Source organism: Epinephelus fuscoguttatus, linkage group LG24 (genome assembly GCF_011397635.1).
Source record: "Epinephelus fuscoguttatus linkage group LG24, E.fuscoguttatus.final_Chr_v1".
In the NCBI taxonomy this organism is placed as follows: Eukaryota; Metazoa; Chordata; class Actinopteri; order Perciformes; family Serranidae; genus Epinephelus; species Epinephelus fuscoguttatus.
The window spans coordinates 12,186,613-12,211,007 of NC_064775.1; the positions used below are offsets into that span (position 1 = coordinate 12,186,613).

At 40.8% G+C, this 24,395-nt stretch overlaps 2 protein-coding genes across 3 annotated transcripts in view; both read left to right on the forward strand.

The window, feature by feature from the left end:
* pspc1 (paraspeckle component 1) lies at positions 1-23,231 on the forward strand. Of its 2 annotated transcripts, XM_049570796.1 has the most exons (10): positions 1-497; positions 1,118-1,267; positions 2,023-2,174; positions 2,421-2,516; positions 2,658-2,854; positions 5,504-5,588; positions 5,694-5,799; positions 16,375-16,432; positions 21,027-21,163; positions 22,708-23,231. In XM_049570796.1, the coding sequence occupies exons 1-10, from the start codon at positions 114-116 to the stop codon at positions 22,924-22,926; spliced, it is 1,584 nt and encodes a 527-aa protein (XP_049426753.1). In that variant the 5' UTR covers positions 1-113; the 3' UTR covers positions 22,927-23,231. The 2 variants fall into 2 exon arrangements, 1 of the variants encoding a protein (XP_049426753.1); XR_007448839.1 differs by lacking the exon at positions 16,375-16,432 and having other exon boundaries at positions 22,708-22,848.
* LOC125885245 (rho GTPase-activating protein 20-like) overlaps positions 21,181-24,395 on the forward strand; it is a 40,503-nt gene continuing 37,288 nt past the window's right edge. Inside the window, exon 1 of the mRNA XM_049570793.1 lies at positions 21,181-21,860. The gene's annotated coding sequence lies outside the window, so the exon portion shown is untranslated. The remainder of the gene's footprint in view (positions 21,861-24,395) is intronic.

Sequence of the window (24,395 nt, forward strand, 5' to 3'; positions counted from 1 at the left end):
GTCGCGGCCATCTTTGAAAGTTGGGAGGTGTACATAACTAGCGCTGGTCCTCAAGCCTTCTCTTCAAAGTTAGTTTAATTAAGATAACGTCACATAAACAGCTTTGCCCGAGCATGGCTAGCCGAAATATGCAACAAGCGAACATGCAGAGCTCTAACTCTCCACAACCGGCCAAACGCGGGACCGACTCCCCGGCCCCAGAGCAGTCACCGGCGAACAAAGACAGCCCAGTGCCGCCGCAGCAGCAGCAGTCACCGGCGGCCGAACAAACGGAGGGAGCCGGGGAAAGTAACGAAGAAGCCCGGGCTGAAATGACTCTGGATATCACCAATTTTCGGAAGCCCGGCGAGAAGACGTTCACCCAGCGCTCACGTCTTTTTGTCGGTAATCTCCCGCTGGATATCCCGGAGGACGAGTTCAAAAACATGTTTGCTAAATATGGGAACATTAGCGAGGTGTTCATCAACAGAGACCGGGGGTTCGGCTTCATCCGCCTGGTAAGTGCTGCTTATTGGGTTTGAAGTGTGCTGTTGTACCACAGCGTGTGCTGGTTTTAATTGCATTAAACTATTTCTGTATGTGGACCGAAATGTCTTAACTAAGAGGAGCTAGCTTCTATGTTAGCATTAGCACAAGGTGCATATTGATTTGACTGTATCTGTGTATCATTTAACAATAAAATATTAACAGTTACTTCGTGTGACCAGTTATATGTTTCTAAATTAGAAAGGTTCAACATATTTATTTCACATTTTATAGAGTACATTACTAGGTTATGACCTATATTTCCACTTTAATGTGTTAAAATGATAGTAGGTTACATGAAATTCTTGTTTACCCTCTCTTCTGTGATATTACAATGCAGTATACTTGTTTCTACACAGAGCTATGTTAATAGAGCAAATAATACAGAAACATATTGTCTGAACTTAGGTGTGACACTCTAATTGATCATAGGAAATACAGAGCTGCAAGTTTTATACTCAGGTGCGAATTCTGGACTGTAAATAGCTTTAAGTGAAGATAACAATTCATTTATTCTACAGTCTTTGTGAATCCCAGAATGTGCCTTACTGCATATTCGTCATCCTTTTCCTGTTTACTCTATGTCTTCCAGGAAACCCGGACGCTGGCAGAGATTGCTAAAGCTGAACTGGATGGGACTATTTTGAATAATCGACCAATGAGGGTCCGCTTTGCGACACATGGTGCTGCGCTCACAGTGCGCAACCTTTTGCCTGCTGTCACAAATGAGCTGCTGGAACAGGTACGCTGGACAAGAGCTTTAAAGATATAGTATGCAGGATTCTCTTAAAAAAAACAGAACAGTGTATAGATGTGTACAGAAATAATCCCTCTTAATCATCCCTTATGACCCACCAAAAGTGTGTGGCAGTGTATCTTTCAGCAGAGACTCATTTTATCACTCCTGGTTCCCTCGTTTCAAAGTCAATACCCCCTATACCTGCGCTCAGGTTGCGGCTTCATAAGAAGGTAGTAGGGTTGGGTCGGTATGAGGGGGAAAAAAAAAACGCTCCGGTTTTTGTGAAAAACCGCATCAAGTCGGATGTCCGCTTTTAGTCCGGACGGACTTCCGTGGAGTCCAATCAGCGTACATTCCGCCCGAGTATGTTTGGGCCTGACGTATACGGTCCGGTTGGTCTCCAAAAAAAAAAAAAAAAAAAACCGGTCCAAGACAGAGTACCGAACCGAATTTGTATTACCGAGAACCGACCCAACCCTAGAAGGTAGTGACCAGGTGCCAGACTGTAAGCAGCAGACATATAAGAAACACAGACCGGGGAAAAAAAGCAAATATAGGTTAAAAACGCCAAAAGAGAGTGAGAAGGCTTTTGCCTTCACTTTCAGTGGCAAGTGTGTTTAAGACAGTAACCAACTATCCTGCATAGTATACCTTTCAAATCTCAAAAGTTCAACAGGATTGGGATGTTTGTCATTTTTAATTCAATGATTTCTGTTTTACGACATTTAATCTAAAAAAAAAAAATCCTCTACCATCAGGCGTTTTCTCAGTTTGGGCCAGTGGAACGGGCTATTGTTGTGACAGATGACCGTGGTCGTTCGACTGGGAGAGGCCTTGTGGAGTTTGCAAACAAAGCATCTGCACGTAAAGCTCTGGAGCGCTGCACAGAGGGAGCACTGCTGCTGACCACGTAAGGAGTCAGGGGTCGAAGTAGTTTGGAGGGCTGAACACACAGAACTTGCAAGGGGCACACGTGTTTGATTCTGTATTTGTTAGTTGCAAAATGAAGGTTCTTTCTGTATCTGCTCATCCTGAATCAGTTGAAATCTTAAGTTTGTACAAAAAGTCATTTAGTCTTTTTCTAACACATTACTGACTATTGCTGTCTTGTAACATCACAAGGCATTTAATTTAGTGTTGTCCTTCCTTCCTTTAGTACACCTTGTCCAGCCATTGTGGAGCCCTCTGAGCACTTTGATGATGAGGATGGACAGCCTGAAAAATTGCTACAGAAGACTCCAAAGTACTATAAGTAAGTAAAGAGGTAATATGTAGTCATCTTAGAGTGCAAAGGCATGTATATATATATATATATATATATATATTAATCTGAGGTGTCCGTTTGTAAACCACTGGAGTTGTAGTTTATTTTTGTATTCATCTTCTTTGCCAGAGAAAGAGAGCACAAACCACGTTTCGCTCAGCCGGGGACATTTGAGTTTGAGTACTCATCTCGCTGGAAAGCTCTGCATGAGATGGAGAAACAGCAAAGAGAACAGGTGGACAAGAACATTAAAGAGGCCAAAGAGAAACTGGAGGCTGAGCTGGAGTCGGCTAAACATGAACATCAGCTCATGTTAATGAGACAAGGTAGGGACTGTGGGGCTACTTTTTTGTATTATGAACTTAAAGCCCTGTTTCCACCAAACACTTTCGGTATGGTACCGCTGTAACCAAAAGTAACCCTTCAGACATGGTACCTTGACCCTGGCGTTTCCACTGTTAACAGTGGGCAGCGTTGTTGCCACTCACTGTGACAGAATGAGGCTGCACGCCGACATTTTCAGGGCAAAATAAAACAGGCTGCAGTGAGAGTCCCTCTTGATGGAATATTTAGTAACCAATCAATGGAGTGCAATGTTCACAGCTCCACCTTTTAGTACCAGATCTGTGTGCTAGGTACCCCAAAAGAGGGTGACCAAAAATGGGCATGGTAAGGAACGGTTCCATTGGTACTACCATCCACAACTTTTCACAGTGGAAACAGAAAAAAGCGTACTGAACTAAACTGTACCGTGTCTTACTGTTTGGTGGAAACAGGGCTTTAGTGTACTTGGTATCTGTCACATTTGCTCAGATGGGAAGTCTGAATAATACTAATTCAATGAGGTTTTTCAGTGGCTGCACCTTAGCTGCCTGTGGTGTTAAGACTGATAACAACTGTAGGTTAACATAGGATTTTACAGACTGACTGTCATAATGTTGCTGAAAGTCGTTATTGATGTTTTGTACATTATCAGAGTGTGTTGTGCCTAGGGCTGTAACAGTATGGATTTTTTGTTACCACATTAAAAAAAAAAAGCACCATGAACACCACACCAGATACATTAAGAAAAACACACCATCAGTCTTGCAGTCTCCACATGGCCCACACTGTCCAACATTTAATTGCATTTTTTAAGTGATTAATGTCAGCTATAGTCAGACGCTCTATATCTTGTGATGATGGATTGACTACAGTTGATAGTGTTTTAGGGAGAATGGATTATACGACCTGAACTGATTTTAATAAATGTGAAAATATGGTGTGAGTTAAAAGCAATACAGTCGTAATGGATGTTGCCTTTTATCCAGAAAATGTGATTGTTTGCATGTACAGTACAGGCCAAAAGTTTGGACACAGCTTCTCATTCAATGCGTTTTCTTTATTTTCATGACTATCTACATTGTAGATTCTCACTGAAGGCATCAAAACTATGAATGAACACATGTGGAGTTATGTACTTAACAAAAAAAGGTGAAATAACTGAAAACATGTTTTATATTCTAGTTTCTTCAAAATAGCCACCCTTTGCTCTGATTACTGCTTTGCACACTCTTGGCATTCTCTCCATGAGCTTCAAGAAATGGTTTTCCAACAGTCTTGAAGGAGTTCCCAGAGGTGTTTAGCACTTGTTGGCCCCTTTGCCTTCACTCTGCGGTCCAGCTCACCCCAAACCATCTCGATTGGGTTCAGGTCCGGTGACTGTGGAGGCCAGGTCATCTGCCGCAGCACTCCATCACTCTCCTTCTTGGTCAAATAGCCCTTACACAGCCTGGAGGTGTGTTTGGGGTCATTGTCCTGTTGAAAAATAAATGATCGTCCAACTAAACGGGATGGCATGTCGCTGCAGGATGCTGTGGTAGCCATGCTGGTTCAGTGTGCCTTCAATTTTGAATAAATCCCCAACAAGCAAAACACCCCCACACCATCACACCTCCTCCTCCATGCTTCACAGTGGGAACCAGGCATGTGGAATCCATCCGTTCACCTTTTCTGCGTCTCACAAAGACACGGCGGTTGGAACCAAAGATCTCAAATTTGGACTCATCAGACCAAAGCACAGATTTCCACTGGTCTAATGTCCATTCCTTGTGTTTCTTGGCCCAAACAAATCTCTTCTGCTTGTTGCCTCTCCTTAGCAGTGGTTTCCTAGCAGCTATTTGACCATGAAGGCCTGATTCGCACAGTCTCCTCTTAACACTTGTTCTAGAGATGGGTCTGCTGCTAGAACTCTGTGTGGCATTCATCTGGTCTCTGATCTGAGCTGCTGTTAACTTGCGATTTCTGAGGCTGGTGACTCGGATGAACTTATCCTCAGAAACAGAGGTGACTCTTGGTCTTCCTTTCCTGGGTCGGTCCTCATGTGTGCCAGTTTCGTTGTAGCGCTTGATGGTTTGCGACTCCACTTGGGGACACATTTAAAGTTTTGCAATTTTCGGACTGACTGACCTTCATTTCTTAAAGTAATGATGGCCACTCGTTTTTCTTTAGTTAGCTGATTGGTTCTTGCCATAATATGAATTTTAACAGTTGTCCAATAGGGCTGTCGGCTGTGTATTAACCTGACTTCTGCACAACACAACTGATGGTCCCAACCCCATTGATAAAGCAAGAAATTCCACTAATTAACCCTGATAAGGCACACCTGTGAAGTGGAAACCATTTCAGGTGACTACCTCTTGAAGCTCATGGAGAGAATGCCAAGAGTGTGCAAAGCAGTAATCAGAGCAAAGGGTGGCTATTTTGAAGAAACTAGAATATAAAACATGTTTTCAGTTATTTCACCTTTTTTGTTAAGTACATAACTCCACATGTGTTCATTCATAGTTTTGATGCCTTCAGTGAGAATCTACAATGTAGATAGTCATGAAAATAAAGAAAACGCATTGAATGAGAAGGTGTGTCCAAACTTTTGGCCTGTACTGTACATATATCCATTCCTCTGCCAGTCTCTTACTTATATGGTCTTCTGTCAGATCTAATGAGACGTCAGGAGGAGCTGAGGAGGCTGGAAGAACTCCGCAACCAGGAGCTGCAAAGACGAAAGCAAATAGAGATGAGGTGTGTGTCCGTTTTTGAGCAATGCCTCAGGGCATAGTGAGAAAGCTGTTGAGATTTGTATTTTTATTTTTGCCTCATTTCCCTCTTTACTCTCCCCGGATGTAGGCATGAAGAGGAGAGGAGGAGGAGAGAGGAGGAGATGATGAGACACAGGGAACAGGAGGACCTGAGACGCCACCCAGATGGCTTCAAACCAAACTACCTGGACAATGTGAGTAAAACTGGAATGCGTATACAGGGTGTCCGCGGGGTCTTAAAAAGTATTAAAAGTTGATAAATCAAATGTTGGAAACTTAAGGCCCTTAAAAAGTATTAAAAAGTCTTAATCGCGATTTTATGAAGTATTACATTTTCTTGGCATTCAAGCTTTGACAAAAAGTATCCATGAATGTATTTTCCTCCTCGCAATTATTACAAACAAGGATGTGTAGGTAGACTAGGGCTGTCAAAATTGCTCAAAAATGATGTTCGAATAGTCCTTCTAAAAATAACTCATAGGTTTGAACCCTTCGATATTTTTTTTTTCGCATTATGTCCACAAGAGGACAAACTAACACAAGGAAACATACTTGTATTAATACAAGGAAACATAACTACTTGTAGGTATATTTATTTCAACATAAACGTTTTTGAAAACATTTACATACCTACACATTAAAAGACATAAAACAATTATCTATAACATTACGTTATAAAGGACCGCGGATCTCTCTCTCGCCCCCCCTCTCTGACCCGTCAGGCCACACTGCCCGTGGAAGCACTGCGAATAGCCTCGAAGCGCAGCCAGTTTCCTTTCGGCACCCATGTTAACCGGCGCAGATGGTGTGTCATCCACATGCTCTGGCTCGCGCGAGAATTTCGGCGCACTGCGCTTCACAGCACTTCTGCGGGCGGTGTGGCCTATGCAGTGCGTTCAGTGCAGTGGCCTAGGCCAACGCACACTCGCAAAGAGGACAGGTGCCATGATGTTTTTTTCCCCTCCACAATCGAATAGAAATTTTCACATTCGAAGGTCCATTTTTTTTTTTTTTCCAAATTCGAATTTAGAATATTCTTTGACAGTCCTAAGGTAGACACACTCGGACTGCCACTCGGGGTGGGGGCTGAACAAAAAAAAAAAAATCCTAAAAAGTTAATAACTTAAAAATTATGGTGAAAAGGTAGTTTCTTGCAATCCTAGAATTAAGATAAAAATATTCACAAACTAAAAACACTTCTGGTTGCTGATAAGTAGTGTTTAACTTTTGATTTAACACTAAAATTTAAAACCCTCGGCGCGCACTGCAGCGCAAGCAGACAGATGCGCAACTCAGAGCAGCATGTGTCACTGACACCAGACTCAGAGCGCAGCGGACCGGTGGAAAATGTCACCATTATTTTACATCAATAACATCTATTTTATCATTATTTTGAGTCACATTGTTGAAAGAATTTAACCGTCTGTGTTCAAGCAGGATAATAGATCTCCATTCATTGCATGTCGGGCTTTCTATTTTTTTGTCGGAGATGTTTTCTTTTTTAATAACCAACCAAAAACAATCAATCAATTAAAAACACAAACTGGAACTGGAGCATGAAATCTTACATGCCTAACAGACATTGCTTCTCGTTCTTTGAGTTTACATATGGCTAAAGGGGAAAAAAATCAACCGTAAACGGACAGCATAATTAGTGTTGCGTTCAAGGTCCCCCAAAAAAATGGGAGGAAAAAAAAGGCCGAATATTCGGGGAAAAAAAAAAATTTTTGAAGCTTCGAAGCTCCGAATTTTTTGGGTCAGCCCTAAATCCCACATGTAAGGGGCTAGCCATAAGGTTGTTGTTTTCAGCAAGTTGGCCTTGAATAGTTGATGTTGAGCTGTAGAGCTGTGTTACTTGTTATGACCTAAGGTGTATTTTAATAAACCTGCCTTTGGTTTAATTTATTCTTTCAAGCTTTATTCCTTCTCATTTTATCTGAGTTCTGTTGTATGTTTGTGCTCCACAGATTTAATTGCAGACTACAGCTGTTTAGTAAGTTAAAGATGCGTTGCTGCTAACGACAGCTTGAAGTTTTTTGGTTTTTTGGAAGGTCTTAAAAAAGTCTTAAAAAGGTATTGAAATTAACCTCAGGATTCCTGCATATACTCTGTAAGTACTACACTGAAGCTTGTCCAGTTCCAGTCCTTTTACACTTTACATATTATAGTAGTGTGCACACACCTGTTATCAAGACTTCAAATCAATTAAACAGTAAAACAAAAGTTGTTGGGTTAACAAGTTATGATTCTACAAATGCATACACAACCTTTCTCCCTACTTTGAACACCACCTAAGCACACACTGAAAGTAGAAATACATTATGTAGTATTTTAACCTCTTTAAAATGTACCTCTAGCGGACGGCTGCAGGAGATTGTATTTTGCATGATCCTGTTTAAATACATCTAAGATAAAAACCATCATAGCTAGAGTATTCATTCTTTTTGGTGCAGAAAGCTAAGGCTTCTTCTATTAGGGCTGGGCGATATGGCCTAAAAAAACTCTTAGATTTTTTCACAACAAATCCGATTCACGATTTAAATCGATTTTCCCCCTCTACTTAAAGTCAATTTTCAGAAAAATATTTGCGGCCTGGTAGAACGTACCTGGGCTCCAAAACTTTCAGCATGTGAATAAACCCTGGCTTTTCCACGATAAATATGGGCACCATATCTCTTGCAAGATACATCGCGACTGCATCCGTGATCGCTTTCTACTGGGCCCCTTTCTCATCATACAGCAGTGTTTCCCCCACCATTATATTGCCCTTGTTCCCTTTCTTGGGAACGAGTCCTTCCCCGCTCGCTGCCATGATGTTTGTGTATCAAGCACGCAGCAGAGTGAGCCCACTCTGAACTACAGGAGCCCAGCGGGGAGCGTCGGTGGCAGATGTTAAAGAGAAACTCGATTTTCATTAAAACAAATCAACCTAAACTATAATTTTCGATTTAATCGATAAAATCGATTTATCGCCCAGCCCTAGCTTCTATCCTCCCTGTCATCGAATCATGACCTTATGTAACCTGACTTTATATGCCGTGAAAAAGTGATATTTTGCAGTAATTACGCCAGAATTTCCCCATAATGGCAACGGGAGGTTGTTGTTCAATCAGACATAAAATCCATAACAGCTAGATTATTCATTCTTCTTGTAGCGGAAAGCGAAGGCTTCTGTTTTTCCCGACATTACCTTATGATACCTTATCTTATATGTGGCGCAAACACATTTCACCAGAATTTCCCCAGGAATTTTCCTATAATAGCTGCAGGAGATTGTTGTTTGCATAATCCTGTGTTAGCTCATACTGGCATCATTGTGCTATGCTACGCACGCTAGCATCATGAAATGAATGATACATTTATCACAATGCTATTTTACTCTTCATAAATATGAGCATATCTCAAAACTAAATAATGTACATATTATAAATAATTTATGGAGTGTTAAGAAATATTTTCCTTGTGTCTCTATGTCTAAAATCATTTGGATTTTTTTTTGTATTAATTTTGTAAAATCTGATGGAAAAACATATCCAATTTTTGTACTTTTTATGACATTTTCAATACTTTTATCAATTATTCTAGTTTATTGACTTATAAACCTTTTGCTTCGGTTGTACAGACATCTCAATAAGCAAAAATACCAATGTAGGCACTGACAGACCATTTCTACTGCATAGTTCAAAGGGTTAAACATGTTTGCCATAGAATACCAAAATTATCATAGTATACAGTACGTGTACCATAGTGTGAAATGGATGTCAACAGCTTGTATAGTGTTCTTATTTTAACTGTTTCTTCTCCAGGTTAACATTACAGCAGCTGCAAAGTTTTATATTTTTCCAGCAGTTTTAAAGAGGCAACAGGTTTTTTTTTTTTTTTTGCTTGGCGCCACCTTGTGTCAGTGGTGTTGCATCGCACTGTCGCAACGACCAAATTGACCGTGGGGATCAGAGATAATCAATAATATGACTCTATTAGACTCTCTAAATTAAATAAAATGTAGGCTGTAAAGCCACCAGTATACCTCTCTGTATATGTAGAATGAGAAGGTGTATGGACACGCTACTGAATAAATGAGTAAAGAGACTGAGCAACAATTATCAGATTTATCTGAGGATAAAACAAATAGTGATGCAAATAATTATACCAGAATGCACAGTACCAGTACAAACAACTCACAGTTAATTATACCAATATGTACAGTATCAGTATAAACAACAGTAGACACAGTGGAATTATACCAATATGCACATGTAAACAGTCCCGATTCTAGAATAAATGGTACCTTATTGAAACGATGCGGCCGATTGGAGCTCAAATTGAATGGGAAATGTAACTTAGCTGGGCAATGTCCGTTGATAGCTCTCTCCGTGAGAAGAGAACAGAAGGAAGGGAGGGGGTGTCACTGTCCGAGGGCTGCCGTAGAATGGCAACGAGGATGTCAGCCGACCAACACTCGCTACCCAGTCCCTGGTTGCGGCGATTTGCAATGCTGGCCAGCTAGGAATGAACTAGCAGCCAGTACAGTACAGTCCTCTCTCGTCTAGCTAACATTTAGCCGTGTTACTTACTGATCCATTAGAAAGAAAGCTATCTGGACATCGGTTTTGAAGCCTCTTTGGTCACGGAGCTCCCTCCATCTCTTGAACGTCTGACTGAGGTTTACTCTTGTTTTTCCTCTTCTTTTATCACTCTCCTTTTTGCTCTTCTGCCTCCTCAGAGGAGCTTGTTTTCTTTTGCTAGGCCGTTTTTCACTTGTCTCCAAACTTTGTCCGTCTGCCATTGTGCTCGTGACTCAACTATCTCATACCCAACTCCTCATAAGGACCAGCTCCAGTCCCTGATTGGCTGACCGGCCAATTTCGCAATATATGACACGTTTCCTGCCGTAAAGCAGATTTTTTTTCCGCGAAATTTCGGCACTGGTGGCAGAAGCTTATTGCAAAGATTGCAAAGCCACAAAGTAACCTATGTAAATGCTGATAGTCTGATTTTACTGTGTATACTACCCTGTGCAACCCACATTATTTTCATAATGATATATTTAGAGAAAAATGCTATCTGTTGCTTCTTTGAGTTTGAGGCTATAATTTTTTTTCATCAAGACAAATCTTGGAAAAACAATTTTAAACTTTAGTACCACCAAGAATGATCTGCCAAAAAAAAAAAAAAAAAAGTTTGAAGAAATGCGTAAAAATTTTACCATGGTCCAGAGCCCAGTTTTGGTTAGGTATGCTCTTTTGATTCAGTAGCATTTCCTACCTTTTAAACAGCAGCTTGGCTGAATTGTGTTGCTGTGCAGGAATTTCTAATTTCCTCATAGTGTCATATCAGGTTTCAGTAACGTCTGTAGAGACAATATTTTCCATCTTTTTGATGTCATTGTGTGAAACTACACACCAGTAGGACAAACACCCACACTCAGCATGGGTATTATATTATTTCACTTGCACTGTTTCTTTATTAGAAATGTTTTTATTGTTATAATCATCCCATTTTCACACTGCCTGACACAAAGTAAAGAAATTCATCACAATAGCTCCATGTCAAATGTCACGTCTCTGAGGCTTAAGATGTTGAATTTAGGTCCTGAGTCAGTTTTCCCTCAAAAGGTTGGGAGAAATGTATCACTGAAAGTTTCAAAACAGCAGCAGTAGTTGCAGGGCTATTGTATTGCTTCACATTATATTGTACAGGTGTTGCCTTTGTTACCACCCTTTGAACCAATAAAAGTTAAACAAATGTAAGATCATAATCAAAGATCAGTGATGAGCTGCCATAAATAGCTTTATGGCTTTGGACTCAACAGTCTAATGTGTAGTTTCTTCATCTTTGTCCTATAATCTGTTTTTCTTTTTAAGCTCTGATGTAGCTGTACACCTGCTGTAGTTGTTTCCTGTAAGTCCAAGGAATTATTGTTTTCTTCAGTGAGTGTTCATTTCTGTCTCAAAAGTCAGGCACTAAACTTCTCTTGCATTGCCGACTTTATATGTTAATCTTGATTAGAAATGGACGCTATTTAAAGGACAGGAACGTGGTTGGATATATGAATACAAACAGCAAGTCCAAGAGATATTTATAGAATAAGGAAACAAAATCAATTTAGCTTGATTTATGTGGATGAGTGTAGAGTGTATAGTTTTGCTGTCACACTTAAAATATTTACGACCTTCTTCTAGTGTTTCCTGGAAAATCAATTTTTCGAGCAAGAGCTGTCAAGTGTTAGCTTAGGCCAGAGATATATCTCGTTTGACCACATGCTTGTTTGCCTGTGACAGCTGCCTCAAGTATCCTGCATCTGTTTGGAGCTTTGGTTGTGCGTGTCAGAAATCAATGCAACGCATCCAGAAAATGCAGTATGCACATGAACGGTAGAGGCAGTATTGGTAGAAAGATAGAACCATACTGGCTATTGTCATAGTGGGCCTTATTCAGAAACAGAGCATACGCACAAATCTGTGCTTAAAACGTGTACGAATGTTTTTGTAGAAATCTGGGATTCAGTGTTTTCTAATCTGAATTTGCTCCTTCTCTGTGAACACAGAACTGCCTCAGACCATGTGTACTCACAAATGACAGGCTTAGCTGTCTCAGAAGATGTAAACTTACACCTTTTAACTAAATGCCTAACGTATTAAAACTGTAATTATTTATAAAGGCTTCAATAGACAGTATTTAAAACTTTAGCTCACGGTACAGGTGGGATGTTTCCAGCATTGCTGGCACAGGGGCAACACAAGCACACACTCCTCACACCACGGTGACACAGAACTGGTTAAAAATCGGCAAAATATCCTTTTAACAGTGCCCCCTAGTGGAATCCTCCAGTTACATCAGTAAGAATGTGAACCATTCTGACACAGCTGGTTGTCTACGCGAATGTGTGGTGAAAAAGCAAATGTATCTCTGGCCTGAGGGGACATTTACATTGAAATTATGCAATATATCAAAGAAACAATAAGGTAAGAAAGTAGATTTCTGGTGATGGAAAGCCATCACGTAATCTGCAGAATTTACGGGATTTATTTGATCAAAAGCAAAGTTTGAGTGAATTCTACAAGTCTTTATCGTCCGTATGAGTGTCTGTTGGTGTGCCATGTTGTTGATTTCTATGTTATAACTTTTCTCTTCAAATCCTTTGCTCTGTTTAGAGGTCCTGTTGGAGTCTGCATCTTTACATGTATGAAACACGCGCACACGCTTAGAACTTGCATCAAGGACCATTCATTCAATTTGTACTGACTCCAGTACAGTGGCTTACTGTCCTCAACGTAAACCAAAGTAGTCTGTCTTCACTCAGTTGACTAATAAAGCCAACAAGTAGTCTTACCAATAAACACATAGTTTTAAGTAGGGCACATGAGAAGTTACATTTGTATTTATTATTTTTCTTAATTGAGTGGGGCATGTGTGTTCTGTCATACAGAAGAACTTTGCAAATAATTACACTTAATGCACTTCATTTACTGAACAGTAATAATATGAACTCTACATTAGCTTCCTTAGCTATCCTGATTTTAAGTTCTATTTTACAAGTGTTGGTAAATAACTTGAATATGACAACAAGAATAGAACTCCTTCATGTTATTCATATCTACTTAAGATAAAAGTGCTGACCTGCTGTTTCTAGTATAATTCGAGTTTGTGATTATTGCTTGCCAGGAGGATTTTTGTGAAAGCGTGATGACTTCCAGGATATAAATGGTATCCGCTGCCATCTAGGGCTTATATTAGCTGCAGGTCAGGCATCACTTTTAGATTACCACTTTTCTTATTGTAATAGCAACATATTTAGAATTTAACAGGTAAGTACATGAAGTATACTGAGGTTGAGCTTCACAGCATTTGCAGTAATTTAACACATTTTCCCATTTCTTATGAAGTTCTGTATGTGTGGGACCAATTCTACTGTTGCTGTGACTGTATAGTGTTGGTGCAGTAAATTAAACTTGCATACCCTGCAATGTGATAATAATATGATCTTGATGTCTATATATTCTACCTTCACAATAAAGAACATAAAAGCCATTTAGAATGGAGAGATGGGCTACAGCTACATTTCACCACTTCAATCTGTGATAAGATGGTGAAAATGTATACATTAGTAAAACATTTATTGACCAGATCTAAACTAAGCACAAAAAGTAAGGAAATTTGTGTTTGGTAGATTATTTATTTGTTGTAACAATGTTCTTGGCAATAAATCTTATACCATTGGAAAGCCTGTTTATTTCTCTTTTAAATAATGCCATATTTGTTGGGAACATGCATTTGTGGGATGAGCAGCAGAGCTGTGTATATGAGTTGCGCCCATGAAAAATTTGCCAATTCTTCTCTGCCAATGCCAAACACTTTTTTTTTTGCTGTTAAAATTGACTCTTGTTTTGAGCTTCTGGTACTCCCAGCTGCAGACAATCAGGTGCCAATCAGCATCTGTGAGCATGGACCCTGCTACAGTGGTCAGTTGGTGTCTGCTCCAAGAATAGGCATGCCATGTTTGCCTGATCTGGATAGGGCCCGTGCGATAGAGCAACTTCAAGCTGGTGTTCTGCAAAACCAAGTTGTGGCATTATTTGGAGTGAGCCCTAGTACCATCTGCAAACTGAAGGCCAAGTTCCATATAACAGGGGATGTCAGAGACAGGCCGCGAAGTGGGCGTCCCAAGAAGACGGCACCCCAAGAAGACAGTTTCCTCATCCTGTCACCACTTAGGAACCGTAGGTAGTCTTCTACAGATTTGCCATCAAGGTTTGCAGGACGATATGGCCGACAGCTCTCTGCCCAGACAACCGGGAACAGACTGCACGCAGCCAGTCTCGGGTCTCACAGGGCTGCTAAGAGGCCTGCTATGACTGCCCTTCACCCTCAGGCCCATCTGTGCTGGTGTCGGCAACACGTGCACTGGAACCTGAACATGTGGAGGAATGTTATGTTCAGCAATGAGTCCAGATTCTGCCTACGGCAGTTGGATCGTAGAGTCAAAGTGTAGAGGAGAATGCTTTGCTGATTGCTGCACCGATAGAGTAACATCTTTTGGTGGAGGCAGTGTGGTGGTGTGCGGCGGACCTCCAGAATTTGGGAATGGAGAGGATGGAATGGCCTGCCAGCAGTCCTGACCTCAACCCCATTGAGGTGGGATCATCTTGGGCGTGTTGTTCATGCCAGAGTGACCAACACAACCAGCACAAGAATGGGATGCCATCCCACCCCAGTGTGTGACCAGGCTGGTGACCAGCATGAGGAGGAGGTGCCAGGCTGTTGTGGCTGTGTACGGTTCTTCCACACGCTACTGAGGCTCCTGTTTGTTAAATGAGTAAATTGTTAAATTGTCAATATGTCTTGTTTCTTCAGATTTCAATCATCCAATCCACCAAACAATACCAAACAAGAGTCAACAGCAATAAAAGGCTGTTTGGCATTTGCAGACAAGATTTTGTTAATTTTTCATGGGCGCAACCCACATACTCAGCTCTGCTGCTCATCCCACAAAAAGGAAATAAACAGGCTTTTCAACGGTATAAGCATGGTTACAACAAAGAATTAATCTACCAAACACAAATTTCCTTACTTTTTGTGCTTAGTATAGTAAGTTTATAACTTGATGTCCAGCTGCTTTCACTGAGTTGAATTAAGCCTTGTCTCGATGCTTAATTGGGTTGTTTTTACTAAAAGCTTTAATCCTAAAGCAGACTCAGTCCAGGTCAGTGAAATCTGTTATTGTTGAATTGTATTCATTTTCTTGTGTATGTGTTGGTATGTGTGAAACAGAGAGAAAGGACTGTGTGTTAGTTTCTGTGTGAATGAATTGAATCCCAAGTTGTGCTTCTTGTGAGATGACGTATGAATGAACAGATGATGGAGTGTCTACTTTTTGTGTTTGGGCCCTGAAACACCAAACTAATGGGTGCCACTCAGCAGCTGTGTTATGTGTGGCACCATTAACGATATTCAACCATTGTCAGCTGTTTTTTGCTTCTGATACAGATTTAGTGCAGTTAATCTTTTTTATTTTTGCATTACCTTTTATTCCCTTAGAAGCAAAGGCCTTGGGCTGACAATAGCAATGCAAAACAATAGTTGCTAGTTGGTACAGTTAATGTATTCAAGAGTAAAATAAAATCTTTTAACAAGTATAACATTGACAAAAACGGTGAAGAATATACTTGCATGCTGGTGTTTAGCTGCAGTCTTTGCTATGTCTTTATCTGCAACTCATAGAGAAGGTCTTTGTTCTTACAAATTTCTAGTTAGACTTGGTGTGTCAGGGCCCTGTGTGAATGTTGGTGAATGTTCTAAAGAGTTTTGACATAACTTTTAGTTTGGATTTGGTCTAGAGGCTGACAGAATAAATGCTTTTAAATGAAACAACAAAAAGCATGAAGCCCATTTTATGGCTTATTATTTTAAGATGTGCTTGCATATTTCCAGATTTGATTAAAAGCCTCAATTTGCAAATGAGATTTGCATTGTGATTGCAATAAGCTTGTCTGTAAACAGTAAATCTCCAGACTAGCAAGAAGATGAAAAATGTTTCTGCCTTGCCAGATATTAAATGGAAGCAAATAAGCATTGAGGCTGAACCTTAAGCTCACCTTTTCCATCAGTGATAAAGCGTAATAATTAAGTCCCCATGAGCCGTGGGCAATTTGTGTGGCTGTCATCAGTTTTGTGTAGAACACTGTGTGAGTGTTGTAAGACAGCCTATCCCCTGAAGATTTGTACTTTAGCAGAGTTTTGTTCTGAAGGCTCTTCTTCACTTCTTCCAGAGAGAACAGGAAATGAGAGTGGGTGAGCTGGGCCCTCGTGGAGCCATTAATATGGGAGGTACGGGCATGACTGTGTAAAGACTGGTTAACCAGAACAAATCACGATGATGAGTGAATTATGACTGCCTTAATTTCATTTATAATTATTTTTCTTGCATCCCAAGTGGCTCCTTTTTTTGAACGACTAAAGTAATACTACACGTGCTGTATGTTTTGACTCCCTTTTGGTGTAAATGGACTCACATGGGATGCAGTACAAAGGAGACAAAAACCATAATACTCCACATGACAACATAATGTACATACTAACAGAATATACAGTGCACTGAACGGGGTTGTTTAAGTTGGGGTGAGGTTTTATAGTTGGAGAAATATTTGGTCCCTGAGCTCTTATCCTCACTTGTATGCAGATTTGAAATAAGATTGCATAATACTTTCTTACTTTCTTTTCAGAAGCAAGTGATAAAAGTGCAAATTGTATTCTAAGAATTTACACATAATATTTTTTAGCTGCAGTGGCCTTCAATGTTATTCTTCATTTTGCACTTTTTATAATTTTAAAGTGAATTATGGCTGGAAATAATTAAAGACAAGAAGTTAGGACAAATGTCTGTCGACTTTGATCAGAAATAAAAACTTCAAAACTGTCTGAGTGCAGGATGAGGGGCCAGGGACTGAGGTTTGAGTCTATAATGTGGGGCAGATAGTGGGGAAATCACAATGGCTCTTCATACACAGATTGTAACCGAGGATTGCACATCATCTACATGAACAAGTTTTTACTTAAAATGTTTGTTTTTGGGGAGTGGGGTCAGTTATTCTCTTTTAAACTGTTAATGACAGCATTTGGTTTTAACAGTGACATAGGAACTGTGGGTAATTTCCTCATAACTTTCATCTTTGCTGTTTTGTCTGCAGTAATATTTACCAACAACCTGAATCATCAGACGATCTAAAACAATGTGAAAAACATGATGGAAATATGGCATTTCTGTTTGAGTCATGTAATAATTTGAGTCAGTTGACAGTGAGTTGCATCCTGACTTTATGAAATGATTTATTTGCTAAGTCGGTTGCCATTGCATTAGTGTTTACATGTCAACCAAGTATTAAAACTTGTTGCGTTATTTCAGATTTTTTTTTTTTTAATTTCCATTGTTCCGCTCAAGTTTTATGACTGTATTGAAAATGGTGGTCAGAAATGCACCCTTATCAAACTCTTACCTCATGTCATATTTTGAATGTTCTATGTTAAGTGTCAATATCCAACAGTTTACAGCCTCTAAAAAATGGCTGATTGGATTGTACTGGTATTGATGTTATTTTAATCTATTGTAGGTAATGTTCAGTTTGGCTGGGGAGGCCTGGGGCTTGGCTCAGGCAAACTGGTATGGAATAAAGCAGGTCTCAAAGATAAAAGAAAGCTAGTCGTGGAACAGATACGTAGACAGGAGGAGATATTAAGGGGTGCAAAGGTAGTGCCCCAGGCTAAACAGGGACAGTGGTTGAATTGGGAAAGTGTAGAGAAGAGGAAGCTTAGTTGGAGGGACCTGTGGAGTATGGAGGAGAATCGTATTAGATTCCTGGTAGGGGCTACATATGATGTGTTACCAACCCCCCAGAACCTGAAACTGTGGGTAAATGGGGACCCATCATGCCCATTGTGTTCAGGTACTGCAACCTTAAAGCATATTTTGTCAGGCTGTCAAGTTAGCTTGTCACAAGGCTGATATACATGGCGACATAACCAGGTGTTGAAATGTTTAGCTGCAGGCATTGAAGGGAAACGAAGACAGGTGAATTCAGAAGGTGTTAAGGGTAGGAGTTAAGAAATTCAGTTTGTCCGTGTGGGGGAGAAATACAGAAGGGATAAGTTAGTAAGGAGGCAAGGGTGTGGCTGCCTAGAAGGTGCTTGTGATTAGGAAATGCAAGTAGATTTAGGGGGAAAGCTTGTTGTTCCCCAGGAAATAGTTTATACCAAGCAGAGACCTGACATAGTGTTGTAGTCAGTGAGTCAATTTTTTTTTTATTTCATTGAGCTGACAGTTCCTTGGGAAGACTCAGTGGAAGAGGCCTATGAAAGAAAAAAGCTTAGATATGCAGACTTAGGAGCAGAAGCTGAGCAGCAAGGATGGAAAACTAGGATTTGTCCAGTGGAGGTGGGGTGTAGGGGATTCATAGCAAGATCAGCTGTCTCGCTCCTGTGGGAACTCAGAGTGCCGGGACAGAGTTTGAGGAAGACATTGAAGGAAATGTCAGATGAAGCAGGTAGAACAAGCCAGTGGATCTGGGTGAGAAGAAATAATGTCAGTTGGGGGCCAGCAGGGGGAACTACTAAGCAGAGTACATAACTCCTTGAGATCAGGTGGAGAGATCCACTTCCTCTCAGGAGGAAATCCAGGAAGAGGAAAGTTATTTAAGTGTGGGAGTGGCCTATTTGAATCCCTTTTGTTTGAGACCATGCTGCAAGGTGAGTGTGTTTGCTGATCCTGTGAGTTATCTGTCTCCTTTAACTTTAGCTTATGTTGGAGTTATGCTATGTAGCGTGTGAAATAGAGTATGGTGAATGTGCTAGGAAAGATAGTATCAGCACTGTCTCTACCTGGAGCTCGCATGTACGGAGCCTGGGTTTGTCGAAGGTGGCAGTGCTGTTTGGGCTGAGAAAGCCATGTGTAAGTAAGGTAAAGGAGGTTATTGGGTTGGTGTGGGGAGCAATGAGACCTGGCATTAGGGGAGTGTCTTTGGGACGCCAGAGATCACTGTCTAGCCTCCTGGAGGTGTTGTGGGACCAACTAGACGAAACACTGGTGAAAGGAGATTTCCACCTGATGACCCCAAAGACATGTTAGTTATCACTGCTCACTGGTCTGTATAGTTAAGCCTTGCCATAATAGCTTATCATAGGGCTTAGGAGGTTTTTCACTGAGTGCTGATCCTTTCTCTAGAGCACAAACTTCTTGTGTTTATTTAAATTAAACTAACTGCCAGTGGTGGGGAATGTGCAGCATTCTGTCGACAGTTATTTTCACAAAGTGGAGTTATCGTCAGTGTGAAAAATTTCTTATCTCTGACTCTGAATTTTAGTTGAAGGCTTATGTGAACAGTTATTCCCACTCGGCTGCTTGTACTTTCGGTTCAAATGATGTGTGGCAGACTGCCTCTCCATGGATAACACTGGTGCTACCACCTTCCTCACTTGGTCACACCAGCACAAGATTTGGTCACGCCCTTTTTTTTGGTTATTATTACTATTCTTTAAATCTTTTTTCCCCTGATGGCTATTTAAATAAATTAATTTAGAAATATGCCACTTTGGCTCTGATGCAGCCACTGTCTGTGGTAGTCCTCACTGTTCAGTTTTGCTCAGTGTCCTGCCCAAAGCACTACCTGATTGCTTACACGTCATGGTAATAGCCATAAGGCCGCAGATATTACTGAATTTATAATAAACAGCACAGTCCTCTAGACTTCAGTTGCAAAACCACTCAGTGTTTCTGCTGCATTCTGCTGTTACTTATAGTGGTTATCAGATGTAGCCTCAGTTGTATGAGTGTGTAAACTGCAAGTGGAGGAAGAGGGAGTGAGATGTGCCTGGACATGGGTGAGAGATGTGATGGGTTTGTCATCGTTTGTAAAAATCCAGAATAGTGATAATAATACAGATATTTCATACACCAGACGTATATGTGGTGATGTGCGTTCAACCCCTTGGTGGACCTGCTGTCACTGTTTGTGGCTTTAGACTTCAGTCTGCAGTGTATGTAGTCATGGTGTGCACACGCATCATTGGCTGCATGCACTGTAGGGCACCATGTGTTGGTGGGGACAACAGTAATAATCATCATCATGCACTGGCATGGATGTAACCACATGAAATTTTAACTTGCACACATGGTTGCATATGTGACCATTCTGGTCTCAGTCTAGAGTCCTGTTTGGTATCGGCATGTAAGATTTTTTGTCTCGCTTGTCCATGCTGTGTACGGGTCGCATCAGTCATCAGATTGCAGTATTTTTCTACATTTAATATCTTTCTGTAGTTCATAGATCTGTGTGATAGCGGAGGATTCAGTTGTTTGTGTTTGATTGGGATTAAACCTGTGATGTTGTGCTGGTCTGACTGCTTTTTGAAATGGTCTAAGGTTTTTTCCTTACTACTCGGTATACTTCATGACGAAGATGATGTGCAATCCAAGGTTTAGTAAGCAAAAGATGTTTAGCTGTCAAAGTTAGAACCTCTCATCGTTAATTACACAATCTCTTTTGTATTTGTAAAATGGGACTGTTATTATGTTCTTTAACATAACACATGACCTGTTTACTGCTTTATATTAACGTTGGTTTTTGGTGGTGTTGGTTTCATATTTATTCAAATGGGGTGTTGCTTAATGCTTTTTTCAGAGGTTTTACTTCAAATTGATAAATTTAGTGTGCTTTTTAAATGAGTAGCCACAAAATACCAATTTTAAATGGTAGTCCTTATCAGATGACAAATAATCATATTAGCTTTTGACCAAAAGCCAACGTTAACATTTGCCTTGAAGTCATTGAGATTAGTTGTAGCATTTAGCTCTCACAGTTGTTGTGGGGCATTGCGTACATTACACTGACCCACCAAATGACAAACCAGTGCTCCGTTGTTTTGCGTGTAGATGGCTTTAACCAGGGTTCTCCAGGGCCCAGTGGTAACCAGGGTCAAATGATGGGCATGAGTGGAAGGGGAGGAGCCATTGGCCAAGAGGGAACCGCAAACATGGGGACACCATTGATGTCAGAGAATGGAGCCATGGTAATGTATCAGGAAAAATAAATTGAGCTTATCTCGCAATTAGTACATCTAAGATGTCAGAGCCGCTGTCTTTATAGAATGTGAAAAACATTGCCTAATAACAATATCATTCAAACAGTCTGTTTAGGAAATGAAGGTAATTTGGCTTCTAAGGGCCTGTGTCCACATTGCATTTTTTTCTGAATGCCACCATCTTTTTTTAGTTGTTCCCAATCCCAGTGTTCAGAACACTCAAGCTTTTTTGTGCGGCCACTCTTTACACTCACTTAAAAATCTCGACACTTTCCAGAAAGGTGCAGGTGTTGTCAGTGTCACTCCTTTAGCTACAGTCTCTCCCAAGCTGTTTGATACGTCAGTCAGAAACTGTCACAGTTTGTGATCGGATTGCAATTGGATTGCTCTTGACCACATGAAAGTATAGGTGTAAATACACTCGAAACGCATTGAGGACAGATTGTTATCCAATCTGCCAAACCACTTCTGAAGGTGGTCAGGGATGCATTGTGACCACATCGAACACAAGTGTAAATGTAAATGCGTCTCCAATCCACATGCAACAACTCCGTGGGTGAAAAAACGTAAGCGAGGTGCGCCAGCTGGACACAGGAACAAGGAAGAAGACAACAACAACAGCCCTCTCCGGGTAGAGACTGCCAAGAAAAAGAAAACACGGATGATAGCCAAGGATGGAGTCACGGTAAGACGAAGTGTCTGCTCTCCATTTGGTTCGACAAAAGTGTCCATACAATAACATGACTTCATGGGCGGCTAACATCTTCTTGTTATTGCGGCGCATAGTATATGACTTTGTAGTCTGTTGCTGGAAATGTTTGCAGAAGAAGAAGAGGAGGATGTGACTTCAGCAGAATGGAGTGTGATCGGACAGCAAACAGATCTGGATGTGGACACCAGAGATGCATATTAATACCAGCTATAAATGTATGTGGTCAGGCGCTATCCGATTGCAGTCCGATCGCAAATAACACATGTTGATTCCAGGTGTAAAGGGGGCCAGCGTTGTCATAGAAACAAAACCCACGCACCATAGAACGTCAGTAAAAGCGCTGGGAGTGCTTTTTTTGTGTAGTGCTGGGATGAATCACTCCCCAGCGCCCTCCCACTGCTTTTCTGCCAAAGAAAAATGCTATGTGGACACACACCCTGAGGAATTACTACATTAAAAAGAATTGAAATTGAGCATAGGCATTCATTAGAACCTTTATTTTGAAGCAGAAGTAAAAAAAAAAAAAAAAAACCAAAAACCTCCCATTTAAATAAAAAAAAATCTAATTGACCTTAAAACTGTAGGCTTAACTAATAGTCCTCTTCCTTTCTCTTCTTTTGTCTGCTTGGTTCACCACTCTCCTGGTACTCATGGATGGCGACTCTTGGATCAAACTAAACCCTGACTGATGAACTTTGACAACTCCATTTCTGGAAACACTGTATTCGTGTCTGATGCCAAAACACGCTTCCGTGCCTGTCATACAATTGTTATTTTGATTTCCCACCATTCCTGTCTGTTTTGACACACTGACCCCAAGATACCACAGAGAAATGATAGATACCCACAGGGTGGATCAATGGGGGGGCGACCAGAAGTTGAGTCCCCAAAGCAGCAGCAGCAACAGCAGCAACAGCAGCAGCAGCAGCAGCAGCAGCAGCCATTGGGCCCTCAAGCTGGACCTGCTCCAGGATTTGGTAGGGGGAGTCCAGTAGGGGGAGTTTTTGATGGGCCAAATAACAAGCGCCGCAGGTACTAACTTCTCTCTGATCATGGAGAAACAGTTCTCATGGATTCTAATGCCCCGGCCTGATCATCTCTTTTTCTGTTTGACATCGACCCACTTTCCTCCCTGTGGCAAATGTTTGCTGAAAAATCGGACAGATTTCTTTTTTTTCCTCCTTTTTTTCTGTTGGGCAAGTTGTCACTGAGGGGCATCTATTTTGTGATTGATGAAACGACTGATGCTTCTTATCTTGATGCTTATTTGCAGTCTTTATACACAGTATTTTTTACAGCATATATTTCTCCTGTGTTTTCTGAATTAAATGGTTTGTGGTTCTCTGTCTGCTGATTCACTGTGCAAACATGATTCAAAGCATGCCAAGGAAGGCCTTTGGGGATAGGCATCTTTGCAGTTGCAATGGCTGCAGTTGTCTTATACACTTTATTAAGCTGCTGTATGGGAGCGTTGAATAACGATTAATTAGATTGGACATAAAAGTCAGAACAAGATTGCTGACTCTGACACTGAAAAGTAGTGACACCCAAAAATGTTTCTGCAAGAATGGAGGTTTTTTTTTTTTACTTGTTGCATTTGTTTGCGGTCCTCCATTAAAACTTACTTTTAGGTAACTTAATGTTCAATCATAGACTGGGTAAATGTTCTGCAGCTTCAGTGAACCCTGTATTTGATGGTTAAGAGAAATAAAACATTTGCAGGAAGTTCTGTCTTTGTGTGATTTGAAAGAATTGTCATTTTCTCCATAAACTTGACAGTTAATGGACCAAATACTGCCAAATATCATCAAACACCCAACACCTGACTCCCTTATACTTAAAGGAGCTCTATGCAGCATTCAGAGCGTATCTATGATTCAGAGTGTCGGCCCAGATTGCCTGCACACAATTCTGAATATGGAGTTTGCTGAGCTAGCAGCTAACAGTGCCAACAGTGTGAACAGTGCTTACAACAGCAACCCCACTGGCAGAGCTACTGTGAGCTTTCGCAACGATGCCGTTCTACCACTGTAGATTGGGAAGGTGTCACCAGTCTTAGTTGTGGTATGAGCACAGTCCTGCATAGTAGCCACGATTAGCTTGCCAGTGGGATACACACACACAAACTCGCAAGCATTTACGTGAGCACGGCTGGACCCAAACAATAAAAAAAGATTATATTACGACACAGAAAAGTAGCGTGACTTCATTCCCTGCTCAGGACACCATCACTCCATTATATCTTTACATAGCAAATGGTGGTTAGCTGCTATATTAATGCTCTGAATGTCACATAGAGCTCCTCTAACCTCCTCTTTATGTTTAGTTGGAGTTGGATACATTTTTTTATCCTTGCAGGTCAGTTCTGATCCAGAATGGCTAAATGTCTTGTGGTTACAATAAATTGTGTATTCTCATTTGTCATTCACCTTATATAGCATACTGTAGAAACCCAGTACACCACTCAAGTCTGAAATGCTTTCATAAAAAGCCTCACTTACCCTCTGC